We start from the raw sequence: 15,372 nt of genomic DNA, 5'->3' as shown, positions 1-15,372 counted from the left end.
TTTCTCTTGGCTTAGATGCACGTGTGCTTTGCTAATGTTTCAAATGGTTTCAGTCATTTTTCAGTATCAAATGTGGCTACTGAGGAAGTTTAATTATTGAGTAGAGATTTAACAGAATAACAGAGTTGGAAGGGACCTGTAGATGAAATCTATAGAACTGTTTTATCCAAATGTAAATATAAACCTGTAGAAATGTTTAATCCAAGTATAAAACTTTCTTGAGTTTTTTACATGTTTTGGGCAAATTTTTATGTGAACAGAGTACTGTATCTGCTGTACTACATATCTTTGTAGTGATCAACATTACATTTTGCTTTGCTGTTTTAAGATACTCTTTGCTGATGGCACAGTGATTAGGAGTCCAGACTCTGGCCCTGTGATCCCACCTCCACCTGCACCCAGCACACCTCATACAGAGATCACACCCACACTGGAGACAAGCACCAAAAAAGGCAGTAAGTCATATAGTCCAGGACTGAGGAAGAAGTTGAAGTTGGAGAAGTCAGACAGACAAACAAACAAATAAATGTTATCGGGTAAAATAATATAATGTTATATGATTATAGTACTTTATGTAATATTTTATATTACATTGTTCTGTAGGATAGGCTCTGTAATCCATAATGCAAAGAATTATGTTCAGTATTTGTACCTCTATAAAAATAATGTCACATATTCTCAAACAGCAGTAAGATGCCCACGTTTTGTGGTTAGATAGTTAATTGGAAAAATACATGCTGGCACTTTAGCTGTCCTTCATATAATGAAGTACTTAGAATATTATCCCAGTGTATGAATAAATCTTTTTTTTTTTATTTTCTAGGAAAAAATACTAAAGGTCTGCTTGCAGGAAAAAATGAAACTATGGAAACAATTGCTCAAGAACAAATGCCTGAACCTGAACAATCTACTGATGCCTTTGCTGGCACCTGGATAACGACTACCCCATTAGGCATTCAGATAGGTACCAAGGGAACCGAAAAACTTGACCTGAAACCACTCTTGTCTTACCAGGCCACTGATCCAGTTAATGGAACGGTACTGTTTTGTTTATAAGTTCAGTATCCTGATGTCTTTATAAGTAATACAATCCATTTTCAGAATTTAAAAGATCAAACCTACATCTCCACTGTTTGTATTAAAACATTCTGACGTGTTTGCTGAGCATTTAATCAATTTGTGACACTTCATTAATAATTTGATATTCTAGGTAATGGTAATGAGAGAAGATAAAGTATTAATGGTGGAGAAAACAGATGGATCCCGAATAGTAGATCATGCTGATGGCACCAGAATAAGTACCCTCTTTCAGGAATGTGTGGAAATTGTTTCTCCTAATGACAGTGAGGAAGCAGGTATCATTGCTAGATAGTAATATGTTAATGTAAGAGAAGTGGTTGATAATTTCAAATACTTGTGCCTTTAATTTCTCATTACTTTATTATATTTCTAAAAATATGAGTTTAATCACTTTTCAGTGATTAAGTGCAGTTAATTCATTTCTTTATACAGATTCCTCATCTAAAATTGAGGCTATATCTAAGATTAGTCACAAAGAAAAATTCCTGGCTTTTCACTTATTATTGCAGATGTGGTGCATAAATAAATCACATTGAGAGCTACAGCTATTATGGTTCCTCATAGCAGCTCTCTTCGTACTATGCTTTGCCATATATTTATGATGATCAGATTCTCCAGAACCTAATGGTGGGGGGAAAACTTCCTATTTCATTTATAATTAAGGCTGGCAATTATTAACTTGGGAATTCTTTTTTTCCTAATTAAAAAAAAATATCTTCCCTTGTAGCACCTCACAAGTACCTCGGTATGTTGCTGGGAGGTAAGAAAGGAAGTATTTTGGTAAGATTAAAATTCAAACTGGAGAAAAACTTATTTTTCAAACCAGGGAATTCAAAGTACAATAAGCTGTTTTACATAGTGACGTGTGTGAAAGATTGGCTTTTGGTCTGTTCACCACATGCATGGTAATACTTGAATCAAATTAAAGAACTTATGCACATATCTTGCATGTGTGCGCGCATGCATGCACACACATGCGCGCATGCACACACACACACAGAGATGTTTTTTTATTCCATTGTCAAGATCACTTGCAGGAACCAGTTAATCAGGCATGGGTTTATATTATTCTTTTTAACTTTATTAAATATTGTTTTGCTGCTGTAAATACAGAATAAAATAAAGGAAAAACATACTAGAACACAATATACTATAAAACAATAAAATACTATGCCATATTTTGAACAGCAGATTAAACCTTTACCACATGGAATCACATTTAACACTTTCCATTTTGCATCTATAAAGAACCATATGAAGGCTGAAAATGAATAAACTTTTTTAATTTAGAATTTTTTATATGGTGTTCTATTTTTTGTATTCATACATTATGTATTTTCCACAATGCCTCAAACTTGATATACCCATGATTGCTCATAAATTGACCAATTCCAAATAATGTACACATATGATTGCACATGAGGTTCATATCCTTAAAACATAGTTCTCTTCTCAGTACCTTATGGCTAAAAATACAAATATTAAACAAGAAAGAGACAATGAAAGTGCAGATCCAAATCATGTATATTAAAGTTCAGGGTATTCTGATTATTTTTTTCTTTCATATTGCATGTCCAATAATCCAGTCCTAAATATAGTAAGTAAGAAAGATTGTTGTAAACATAGATCATAACATAGGAATGCCATAAAATATAATAAACTACAATAAAACTACATAATAAAACTACATAATAGAGTAACAGAAGTATTAGATGTAAAAAAGTTACAATACAATAAAGCCAAAGTTAAACTAAGAACTTAAATATTTATTTCTAAATTTAAATGACACTAGAGTAAAAGTAGTCACTAGTTTGCTGACAGTTGGAAACACATCTACAAGGAGATAATTCAGTTTTTCAGGGTCAGGGCCTTTGAGTTCATTTACCATTTGATCCTGATTTCATTGCAAATAGGCAATGGAAAATATAATAGATAATGTCCTCCACTTGGCCAGCACTACAAGGAAAGAGGTATTGTTCCACAGGGAGCTTACAAAATCTTCCTTCAAGATATGTGGGGGCATGGTCTACACATGAAGGGAAGTTAAAATCTTTCTCAATGAAACACTTACGTTAACAGGGTACTGGGAGAGGCTTCTGTGTTTTTATAATGATAAAATCAAGGTGAAAATTTACAATGGTATCTTCATTAGCATCCTTTTCAAAAAGCCAATCTTTAATGTTTTCTCTGTTCTAAGATCTAAGTTCTCCCAATGGTGGTAGGAATACATTTGTAGGATGGATAACAAAAGTGCTAAATATATATTTTAAAACTATCCCAAGCAATCATAAAATTTGGTGATTGCCTGTTTCTATTTTTTTAAACTGCACACTCCATATCTCCCCAACTATCTGCCCATCCTCACAGGGCCTGCAGCAGCCTCCCCACCATGCACCTCCTCTATGCTCGTGTTCCCATAGTTAACAAGTGGAACAAATGAGAAGTTCTCCAAAAGCATTATTTCATCACAATATTTCTCGCCAAATGATGCAGTACAACTCCAATAATTCATTTGGATTATAGTCCAAAAAGGAATAAAATTAAATTAGCCTGTTTTTGAGATAAAACTTTTGTCTTCTTCCACAAACATACATTGTTCAATATAAATGCATTTTTAACATGAGTTGGTTTTTCTTTCATAGACAGTTACCCTCAAACCACCACAAGGAAGGTGAAATGCATGCGTATCGAAAATCCACACTTTGCAACAGTCCTAACAAACTCTGAAGACAGCACTTGTTGTGCCGTTTTTGCTGATGGCACTTCAATTATTTCCAAGCCACAAGGAACATACCAGGTTAGTTGGAAATTAAGATCTGTTGAGCTTCAAAGTCCTTTTACCTCAGTGTTCTATTTGTTTCAGTGCTTCCAATTTAAGTAAATGAAAATAACAATTGCTATGCAAAGCAATTAATATGCAGCTCCTAAAACTAACACTGGTGAAATGATTACTCTAGAAAGGAAAAAGCACCTTCCCCCCCCAAAAAAGAAAGAAAGATAGAAAGAAAGAAAGAGAGAGAGAGAATTATACTGAATAAGTAATCACTTATTTGTGATTGAGAGACCGCCTCCTGCCAATTACCTCCCAAAGACCCATTAGATCCCACAGACTAGGCCTCCTCTGAATTCCATCTGCCGGCCAATGCCGGCTGTCGACTACCCGGAGGAGGGCCTTCTCTGTGGCTGCTCCGGACCTCTGGAACGATCTCCCTGTGGAGATTCGGACCCTCACCACCCTTCAGGCTTTCCGTAAAGCCGTTAAGACCTGGCTGTTCCAGCAGGCCTGGGGCTGCTGAGTTCCACCCCCACTCGAAATAGTGTGCTTGCTGAGACCTTTTAAATTGGTTCTGTATTGTTGTTTGTCTTTGTTTTCTTTCCTTTTGTATTGTTCCCCTCCCTTCCGGTTTTGTTAGCCGCCCTGAGTCCCTCGGGAATAGGGCGGCATACAAGTTGAATAAAACCTCTAAAACCTCTAAAACTCTAAACCACTCCTGATTGCAGTCAGGCTTTCTATAGTGCCTTAAAGATACACTCCTCTTATAATTCTAGATTTCTTTTTAAATGCCATACTAGGAGGAGGTACAATAGCCTCCAACAAAGTCTTTATTTTCAAGAATGCTTTTAAGACATCTAGAAGGAATATCTATTAGATATTTACCGTATTTATCGGCGTATAACACGCACCGGCGTATAACACGCATTCCCCATTTTAACACAAAAATTTGAGTAAAATTTTTTTTCATTAAAAATAAATGACTTGGAAGCTCGGAACTTAATGTTGGATTAAAATTTATAACATTAGAACATGAATTATAACATTAACTCCTCTTAAAAGGCAAATATGAAATGAAAAAACACCTCTTTGAGCAAAAAAACTTAATCAGAATCACTGCTTTTTGGAAAACCAAAAAACTCTTCCTCATCTTCACTTGTATCCTCAAAATCAAACTGAGCACTGCTTTCACTGCTTTCACTGTCTTCATAGATCAGTTCGTCTTCTTCCCCATCCAAAGCATTGCTTATGCCACATTTCTTAAAAGAGTTGATAACAATATCTTCTTTGACTGCGTCCCATGATGTTTTCACCCACTGACACACTTTTGAAATGCTAGGTCTTTTCATTCGCCCAGAATTTGTAACTTCATGTTGAGTTTCATCACACATGTATTTATTCCACTCTTCACGCATAAAAGCTTTGAAGGGCTTGTTAATGCAAACATCTAATGGCTGTAATTGTGAGGTCAGTCCGCCTGGAATAACTGCTATATCAGTTTTGAACTTTTGAAACTCCGCCTTTGTTGTTTCTGTAAGATGAGATCTAAATGCGTCCAATACCAATAAGCATGGCTTCTTTAACAAAGCACCTGGGCGCTTCCCCCACACATTTTTAATCCAAAGCTTCATGCCTTCTTCATCTATCCATCCTTTTGGATGAACATGCACTTGTACGCCACTAGGAATTCTCTCCTTTGGTAACGTTTTTCTTTTAAAAATTACCAATGGAGGCAGCTTATTTCCATCTGCAGTGCAGGCAAGAACAAGAGTGTAACGATTTTTTTCATGCCCTGAAGTTTTAATTGTTACTGTTTTAGTACCTTTTGAATCCACAGTTTTATTTGAAGGAACATCGAAAGTGAGGGGAACTTCGTCCATGTTGCCGATTTGACCCATTTCAAAATTTTGTCTTTTTCTTGCATTGATAATAAATCTATGAAAATGTATTATCTTTTCCTCATAATCATCTGGCATACGCTGGGCAATCCTTGTTCTTGTTCGCATCCGAAGGTCATGCCTCTTCATAAATCTTTGGCACCATGACGTTGTCCCTTTAAAATCCTGGATTTGCAGCTCTTTGCTGATTTTCACAGCTTCAAAAGTCAGCATTTTTGTTGATAAAGCAATGCCTGCTTTTCTTTGGTTCAGGACGAATTCCTTCACTTTACTTTCTAGTTGTGGCCATTTCGTTATGCCACTGCGCAAAGCACATTTTGATTTTGGTAACATCTTGATTTTTTTGACATTTTTTCGCCACTCTCGTATTGTGCATTCTGTTGGTGGCTCTCCAAAATGCCTTGCTGCAGCCCTATTCCCATGTTGCTTGGCATATTCTACAACTTTTAACTTGAAAGCAGCTGTATATGCTGAACGCTTCTGTCTTGATTCCATCAGGGATATACAGTATTTTACCTATGGCTGTTTAAACAATAAAACTTACCGTCAGACATGCGGTTCATTTCCCCCTCTGCCACTTCACTTCCCCACCCTCTTCTGTCACATCATTTTCCCCCCTCTGATCCCCCTGTACCACCTAATCCCCCCCCCAGATCCACCTGTACAACCTAATCCCCCTGTACCACATAGTCCTGATACCACCTGTACCATATAACCCCACCCCCCATATCACATACTCTTTCCCCCTGCGCCACATAACAAGCCCCCCCCACATAAACCCCTATTTCTATATGTTTTTGTTTTCACCACAGTACCTGGCCTGTGTCGCTAGCAGACTCAGGTTACTCTTTAATTGCGCTGACGAGTAACGTCCTCAGCGTAACGTCAGGGACGTCACTCGTCAGAAGTACGGCAGAAGTAACAGCAGCGCGGGCGGCTGCGGACTCACAGCTGATTGGGAGAATGCCGGCGCGTACACTTGGGACCAGAGAGCAGGCGGGCGGGAAGGTAAGCACCCGCAATGATGGAGAAAAAATACAGGCAGCGGGCGGCTCTCTGGCCGCTGCGAGCCGCTGCTGCTAGGATGGGGTTAAATCAGGCAGCGGGCGGCTCTCCAGCCGCCGCTTGTTCAATGATGGGGTTAAAGCGAACAGCAGGTGGCTGGAGAGCTGCCGCCACTGCTGCAAGGTAGGGGTTATATCAGGCAGGGTAGCTGGAGAGCCGCCGACGCTGCCATGAAATGGATGCTGCACTTCTATGAGTATCATGGGCGCCGGTGAATCAGCTGGAGCAGGCAGTTTGGGACCCGGCGTATAACACGCAGTATCGGCGTATAACACGCAGGCAGGGTTTAAGCTTGCAATTTTAGTTTTAAAACTGCGTGTTATACGCCGATAAATACGGTATATTGTGATTGTATAGTGTATTTATATAGAAGTTTTGCCTTCTTTTCATCTTAGCTGACTTGCATGTTTTGGGTATAGTGTCAGAGGTGGGTTGCTCCTGGTTCGGCCCAAAATGGGCAAACCAGTACTGGTGGCGGTGGGATGCTTCTGTGCATGAGCAGAAGTGTTGCACGAGCATGCACAAGCGAACTGGTAGTAAAAAAAACCACCCACTGTATAGTGTATGCTTTGCCAGTGGTTTTGTTTTGACCTAGTGTATGTTTTATTTTCGTATTCTTGTGTAATATGGTGAATCCTTCTGTGAATTTCACCAGTTGCCTGTTGTGAACTAGATAAATTTTTACTTGGTACTCAATATCTTGATGGCATTACTTTTTTTCTGAACCTCATACACTTGAAGCAGATGTATAAAAGTAAGTAGAAACTAGTAATTTTGCATGGTAAACTCAGATGCCATAATCCCGTTATCCATAAACTCACAAATTCCTTATACTTCCTTTAGGCTTACTAGTGCGCCTTTTAAAAAAATGATATTTTGTGATTAAGGGAGCACATCATGGTAATAGTTCTAGCACACATCTATAATATTCTTTTGGATATTATGCACTCTAGAAAGAGTTCAGAGAAGAGCAACAAAGATGATTAGGGGACTGGAAGCTAAAACAAATGAAGAATGGTTGTAGAATTTGGGTATGTCTAGTTTAAGGAAAAGAAGAACCAATATAATATAATTGTGATATAATAGCAGTGTTCCAATATCTGAGGGGCTGCCACAAGTAAGAGTGAGCCAAGCTGAGGGCAGGACAAGACACAACGGAAGGAAATGAATCAAGAAGAGAAACAACCTACAACTAAGGAGAAATTTACTGACAGAACAATTAATCAGTAGAATGTCTTGTGGGTGCTTTATGCCTGGAGGCTTTTAAGAAGTGACCGGACAGTCACTTGTCTGAAATGTTATAGGATTTCCTACTTGAGTAGGGAGTTGGACTAGACGAACCCCTAGGTGCCTTCCAACTCTGTTGTTCTGTAAATTGCAAATGTGCTCACTAGTTACAAATACTAAAGCCCTCTGAAGCGTTAAGGACCAAGGTGTGTTTTCTGAATGTCTTCTTTTATCATTGTGATAGATTTTACCCATAAACAAAGGTTCCCTCTTCATCGATGAAAATTACTCTGCAGTTTACTCACCAGAGGCATTTGAAAAAAATGATAGTGAACTGATGTCCAGTGATGAGAACCAGCGTGTAGGGAAATACATTATGAAACACAATTCCAAGATTGTTTGTGAGATGACAGACATCACAGGAAATATTTTCAAGGTAAATTGAAAGATTAATGTTCAAATTATTTAATGCTTTTTTCTATGTAATTTGTTTTAAATATTCTTAATGGATTAACTATTAATTGTGATGTATTTAAAAATACTTACCTTGAATATTATACAAATGAAGATTCTTTTCTTAAGGACACACTTTGCTTCTGTATAATCCAAAGTTTATTTCCTGTAGGCCATAATATTTCATCAATTTACGAATCTGAAATATAGACAATTAATATATCCAGGGCAAAATTACTTGAGATAATCTCATTCCAGAAATTTCAGAACTGATAATATTGTACTCTGCACTGGCAGCTTTCTCTCTTTCGTTTTTCTTTTTAAAATAATTTTAGTATATCTATTAGCACTGGAGGAACATTGGAAAGAAATCACTTTTTGCATCCTCCCCACATTCAGCAAAAGCCATTTACCTCTCTGCCAACCTACTTGTGAACTGGATCTGGTAACTAATTCCACATTGGACACAAAATTGAACTGATCAGGGTTTTGTCTCATTCTCCAACTCTTATTAACTTTCTCCTCCGGATAGTATGCAGAAGGAACTTGGGAAAGGATAATTAAGAAAAAATATTTCTTTTCTTTTGCAGGTCATGGCTGATGGTAGCACATCTACATTCATTCCTTCCATTGATGCTGAGAACAAAGTAACTGAACCCGCAGAAATTCAGACTCCTGTGATATATGGGGAACATGCACCCAGGTATGTTATGCATAAATATTGCTTAATTTTATTTGACAAATAATTTGTATGGAATTGTTTTTTAAAATTTGCTTTGCATAATTGAATTGATTCAGTCATTTGTGGGACTGATAATCTAGATTCTTCATTGTCCATGCGGATGGCTCAGGAACTGAACTCCTCCGCACCAAACATACAGAAGAATATCTGGCAATGGCATATGGTCATCCCACTATAACTGTTCTTCGGGAGGCAATAAAAGAATGCCCAGGTAGGAATGCACCATTTCACAGAAATGTCTCTTGTTTCTCTGATCCTTACTTCAGAATTTGATTTTTGAATGTTAATAAGCAAACCTTAAAGCAGGATTCCTCTGAAAAGAGAGAGATGCAGTTTTGTTGTAAATGTATATATGCATTTAAGAACAACTCATGCGCTAGTTTCAAAATTACTTTTAGCATTTTTGTTAAATGTTCTAATCTGCTATAGAGTGTATATTACTATAGTAATACTTAATGCAACTATAGGAGATGACCAGGCTGAGCCTGAGGGAAGAGTATAACATCTCATCAGTGTTGAGTCTCTTCGTTCTCACAAGATATCTAAGTCCAGTCCATCTTAAATTTCATTTACTCTTATCCACCATCAATTTGCTTTGACCGTTAATAATTCAGAGTCTTATTGAGAGCTTGCAATAAATCCTTATATTCATTTGAACTGCCTGGATTTCTGATTTCCATGCTTGACAGTAACATTTCCATGTTTAAATTGAACTCTTTGGGACTGAAAATAGTTTTAGCAAGAATTCTTAATCCTTCACCTTTATGTTACATTATTTTCAAGTATTGTTTTTGTGATGAAATATAATGTGTGATTGCTGTCGTTTTATGACTATTTTAAAAAAAAATCTGAGATGTAATTTTGGCTACTTGACACTCTTCTATGGGCCTTCTATTTATTTTAGGGAAAGTTTAGAAAAATAACAAATATTTTTGTACCATATGCATTTTGTAGCACTTGGACTACTGTCAAAGTATTTTTAATACCAGATAGTATTAAAATCTAGTTTACCACTATTCCTTTCTATACTATGTATTTTTAAGTCTTGAAAAGGGTGGAGTGGTACTGAAAAACTATTAGAGTTTTTGAACTGGGAGCACATATTGACCTTGATTTTAAAACTTGTTGATATTATTTATTTTTATTAATGAGGAGAAGTAGACTCATACAAATATTCCGGAGTACAAGCTGCTATCTGTATATTCTTGCATTCCCAAATTTTCTCTCATCTTTCAAAACAGGAGTCCTAAGCATTACTGTTCTTTGCCCTTTGACTGAAGTATCTCAATGGATAATGAAAAAAGACTCTGACACCATTGTTCCTTATAGTCTACAATCCAGAGATTGGGAAAACTTTCCTCCTGTTGAGGTAGATAACTTTCATAACTGTTTCAATATTTGACTATGATATGACACTTTTGATTTTTTTAAGTGACACTACACTTTCTTTTCACTTTTTGTCTTTTAAGCCTATTTCCAGCTGCATCTGTAGGGATGTGTCTATGTCAAAATCTGCACGATAGCGAGTATGATATTTTAATCTGAGCCTTTCACCTTTTGTGTATATGTTGACATCACATGCATGCTCAAAAAGGATGAGGATTGTATTATGACATCCACTCTGTCATCTTGTAGATTGTCACTGTATACATGGATGCTTCTGCCAATTTCATTGGCATCTGGTTGGCTAAGAAGCTTAATAAGTGAAATAAACAAAGTACTAATTTCTGACAAATTCAGAATTTTAATCACATTCTGATTTACAAGAGGAAATTAATATTCTGGAGGAATGTTCTCCATGGGGTCGCAATGGGTCGGACACAAGTTGTGGTCACACGGCGTTGCAATTTACAACCTGTGGTGCTTCACTTAACCATCACTACTGGACCTGCCATCGGTGTAATCACATGACATCATGCTTAATTACTCTGCTGCTTAGCAATACATTTGCCAATCCCACTATTGTAATAGGTGAGGACTGGTTGTAATTTCAGTTTTCTAAATTTACTTACTTGAGATATAATTCCTGTTCTGTAAATATTAAGTATTCCTGTCTCTGCTGACATTTGATTTGATCATATGCTGTTACTGAACATTTTATGCAGAAGAAAATTCAATAGAATTACATAATAAGCACCCATCTCCTCTTTCCTTTGTCATCTGGATTCAGAGAAAGACTCCTGGCCCTCCGTTTGGAATGCATGCTTGGAAAGGCCTGTGCATTGAGTTCAAGGAATTAGCAGTTTCTCCTGCACCTATAAAAAAATGTCCAAATGTGCTCCAAATTCGACGACTAATCCAGTATGAGCCAATCAGTAATGAATTAAGAGACAAATTGCAATCTTCTGTCAAGGTAAAGTGAAGTCTGCCAATATACAGCTAGGTTACTCACATATCTATTAAAAAATTTAAAAAATGATTTGCTTTTGTGAGTAAAGGAAGAAACTACTGAAAAGATATTTAAACCATTATGTATGTAAAAGGAATGGTGGGAAGGAAGAAACAGCTTTCATGTATGACAATAGGGCAAATGGAAGATGGGTGGGATTTGCTGAAGTACCAGAACAGAGATGAGCATATATTTGGGACAGATAGTAAGATTGTAAGATTTTGGCATGGATAAAAGTCTGTGTTGATATTCCAAAAACCCAGCATAATGTCTTTGTTTTCTTATCCGTTTATTTTCCCTATAAGCAGAATAGAATTTGTGCTTATGACTCTGGATGTATTGGTCCACCATAAAAATCAAATTATTCTGGAAGATGCAGAAATACAAAATTTGTATTTAAAAGGTGTTCAAAACAAAAATGCCTTGTGAATTTCTACCCAAACAATTTTGACAACAGGCTGTTTTAATGTAGTTGAGAGCAAGTGAGGCATGATATATGAAGAAAAACAAGAAGAATGGAAGGCATAAAAAGAGAGATGGTCAATGTACAGCAGATCATATTGAATGTCTCTGCTCACCCAAATAGATCTGGCAAGAAGAACATGCTTCAGGACCATACCTTAGATATTACAAATATATGACATTTCCCTTCATAAAGTTATTATCAACAATACACCTTAAGGCAATGATGGCGAACCTATGGCATGCGTGCCACAGGTGGCACGCGGAGCCATTTGTCAGGGCACGTGAGGCGCTGCCCTGTCAGCTGGCCAGTGCGCATGTGCATGCTGGCCGCCTAAGTTCACGCTTTTTTAAAGCCATTTTTCGCCCTCCCCGGGCTCTAGAGGCTTTATAGGAGCCTGGGGAGGGTGAAAACAGACTCCCTGTCCCCCACGGAGGCCCTCCAGAGGCTTCATGAGCTTCTGTGAAGCCTCCGGAGTGCAAAAAGCCGGCCCTACGGGCAAACCGGAAATTCAGGAACGGACTTCCGGTTTGCTCAGAGGGTCATTTTGACTGCTCCGAAGGCTTCAGGGAAGCCTCCTGAAGGTCCCTGAAGCCTCCGGAGGGCGTCCGGGGGGGGGGGGGGGAGGCTGTTTTCATCCTCCCCAGGCTCCTATAAAGCCTCTGGAGCCTGGGGAGGGTGAAAAAAGCATGCAAAAAATGGGGGTTTGCAACTGTAGTGCACGGATGTGCACTGGGGTGGCCGCACATTGCATTATGGGTGCAGCACACCCGCACACGACCCCCCCCTGCGCTCCCCCCACTTATGGCACATGAGCCAAAAAAGGTTCACCATCACTGCCTTAAGGAATCCTGTACTGTCTTTCTCAAATAATACTATTATGAAATTTAGTCGAATTTGGCAAGGTTATTGAAATGAATATTTATTTACTTAATATTAGTTTTCATATCTACTATTAGTTACCCTGATAAAATATGCTTACTCAATAGTAGCTGTCACTGGGTTCAGTGGAAATTATCCTTAGGAATCTCAATGCTTGGGGAAATTTTTTCTTCTCTCCCTGCCCCCCTTCCTCCCGTGGGAAGGTTATGAAATGTATTTTTAAATTATATATAAAATAGTTAAGTAGCATGTCTTACTTGTCACATTGTTAGGAATACATTTACAAAATCATTAAGCAAGAAGATGAGATGCAAGAAAGGATGATTAAAGAACCAAGAACAGAACAAGAAAAGAAAAATGCTGCAGACCTTCTCAAGCTGGTTATGGTAAGAAATGTGCTTCTTTCTTTGTGACTTTTTTACAGTTCCAGTTGGGGTGAAAGTGGAAACTACTGCAGACAGACAACACTTGACTTCTCTCCCACAACACTGTTTGCTACCCCCCTCCCCCCCAAAAAAAGGTCAGGTTACTGAAATTTGATGGACAAATGCAAATGGAATTATTTGGGTGGAATGTTTCAAACTTGAATCAGAAATTTCTGTTTCAGTTGTGTTTCAGATTATTTGTTATGAATAAAGAAGAATATCTGTAACTCAGGGTTGAAATGAGGGGTCCTTGGTGCTCTCTGAGCTTGGTTGTTTTCTTGCAGATGTTTCATTACCCAAACTAGGTAATAACATGAGCGCAGATTATTTGTTTGATCATTGGAAAGTTTTACAATACTTTCAATAAGTGGCTTCAGGTTTTCATGCCCAGTGTCAACTCAGACACAATCACCTCTGAAGATGGCAGCAAGAGTTGCTGGTGAAACATTAGGAGATAATTATACCATGGCTTATTAGTTAGTCCAGAAACTGGGCTAATAAGCCCATTGGATTGTCAGTCAGGTTTCTATCTTTTTCAAACAGCAATTTAGAGTTTGAAGCATGATATTTTGAGGCCAGAATTTTTTTAAGCAGAAAACCTTTTCACAATCCCACCAAAGCCATCTCCTCACCATAAGAAAACATTCAGCCCAGCCTCTTGTGAAATGAAAGCTGTCTGCAATTGAATTTTGGCTCCTTACTCATTCTTAAATAATTTAAATTATCAAGGTTTATGCACTTATACAAAAAAGAACAATCATAACAACCATATACATACATACATACATACATACATACATACATACATACATACATACATACATACATGTATTTATAACTGAATTATGCTTAATTCTGATTTGCTGTTCTATTTCTAAGTACATAGTACAAGAAAAAAAATTACCTAATCATAGATTAATATTCTTTAAAAATTATATACAAATTATGCACATATTGATGCTGGCTTTTTATAGAAATCTCTAAATTATGAGTTTCTATGTCAGAGAATTGCAAATACTTCTTTATTTCTCAACAACATACTAAAATTACAGATAGCACTAATATTTCAGAGTTTCCATCCTTCCAATTTAAGATTAAGATCATAATATCATCATCATCATCATCATCATCATCATCATCATCATCTAATAATAGCAGCTCTTCTTATAGAACTAGTATTTATATATGGTGAATGCTGCAGAAGTATTCAACTGTCTTAAATGCTTCATGGGTAGACCCATGAAAAAACACATCATAATGAACAAATAAAATATTCTTATTCTTGGGGAAGTGGGAATGCTTTTGTGAAACTGATACCCATCTGTAAAATGGCCTTAGTTAATTAAAACAAATTTCAAAAGGAAATAAATAATTGTTTTTATGGAAGAGGAATGATTCCTTTTTTAAGCTTTCTGTGTGATTTTTTTTTAAAGCAACTTACATGAAGATGTAAATTACAGACATGGCACTGGCAAAATTTCAGAGCAAAAGTTGCAGAGAATGAAATGAAAACAAGCTTGTTCAATTGTCAATGAAATCATCAAAAATGCAGTAGGGCAGTAATGGATGCTAAATGTAGTAACAAATTTAATGATTAAACAGAAATTTAATCTTCCAAGCAAATATATGTTCCATAGATTTGAAGAAATCTTTTAATGTTTTTGCTCCATAGAGCCCTGAGCAGTCTTATTATATATTGCTTCAGTATCCTTCAGCTAGGCAAAATTTGAGACCTTCATAAAATTATTTGCTATGATAAATTACATCCTCTTTAGGCTTCCAAAATCTCCCAAACCTGGGGCTTTTCGGCTATGAAAATTTAAGGAAGACATAAATAACTTTTTGCAGATACTTATTATAGTACTATGGGTTTATTGCAGAGGTGGGTTGCTGCCAGTTTGGTCTGGATTGCCTGAACCGGTAATAGCAGTGGTGGGAGGCTCACCCACCCACCCAGATGCTTCTGCACATGCGC

The 15,372-nt window shown here is 37.2% G+C and overlaps 1 protein-coding gene across 1 annotated transcript in view; it reads left to right on the top strand.

Annotated features, from left to right (window-relative positions):
- The window catches only part of SPAG17 (sperm associated antigen 17), a 120,145-nt gene that overhangs the window by 74,053 nt on the left and 30,720 nt on the right, over nucleotides 1–15,372 (top strand). The window contains exons 29-38 of the mRNA XM_032213155.1: nucleotides 329–455; nucleotides 824–1,038; nucleotides 1,211–1,355; nucleotides 3,723–3,877; nucleotides 8,288–8,479; nucleotides 9,087–9,199; nucleotides 9,319–9,449; nucleotides 10,480–10,607; nucleotides 11,409–11,591; nucleotides 13,245–13,358. Of these exons, the coding sequence (XP_032069046.1) occupies nucleotides 329–455; nucleotides 824–1,038; nucleotides 1,211–1,355; nucleotides 3,723–3,877; nucleotides 8,288–8,479; nucleotides 9,087–9,199; nucleotides 9,319–9,449; nucleotides 10,480–10,607; nucleotides 11,409–11,591; nucleotides 13,245–13,358 (1,503 nt within the window). The remainder of the gene's footprint in view (nucleotides 1–328; nucleotides 456–823; nucleotides 1,039–1,210; nucleotides 1,356–3,722; nucleotides 3,878–8,287; nucleotides 8,480–9,086; nucleotides 9,200–9,318; nucleotides 9,450–10,479; nucleotides 10,608–11,408; nucleotides 11,592–13,244; nucleotides 13,359–15,372) is intronic.

This window comes from Thamnophis elegans, chromosome 3 (genome assembly GCF_009769535.1).
Source record: "Thamnophis elegans isolate rThaEle1 chromosome 3, rThaEle1.pri, whole genome shotgun sequence".
NCBI classification, from domain to species: Eukaryota; Metazoa; Chordata; class Lepidosauria; order Squamata; family Colubridae; genus Thamnophis; species Thamnophis elegans.
The sequence above is the reverse complement of the archived record's forward strand: the minus strand, read 5'-3'. Positions and strand labels throughout refer to the sequence as shown.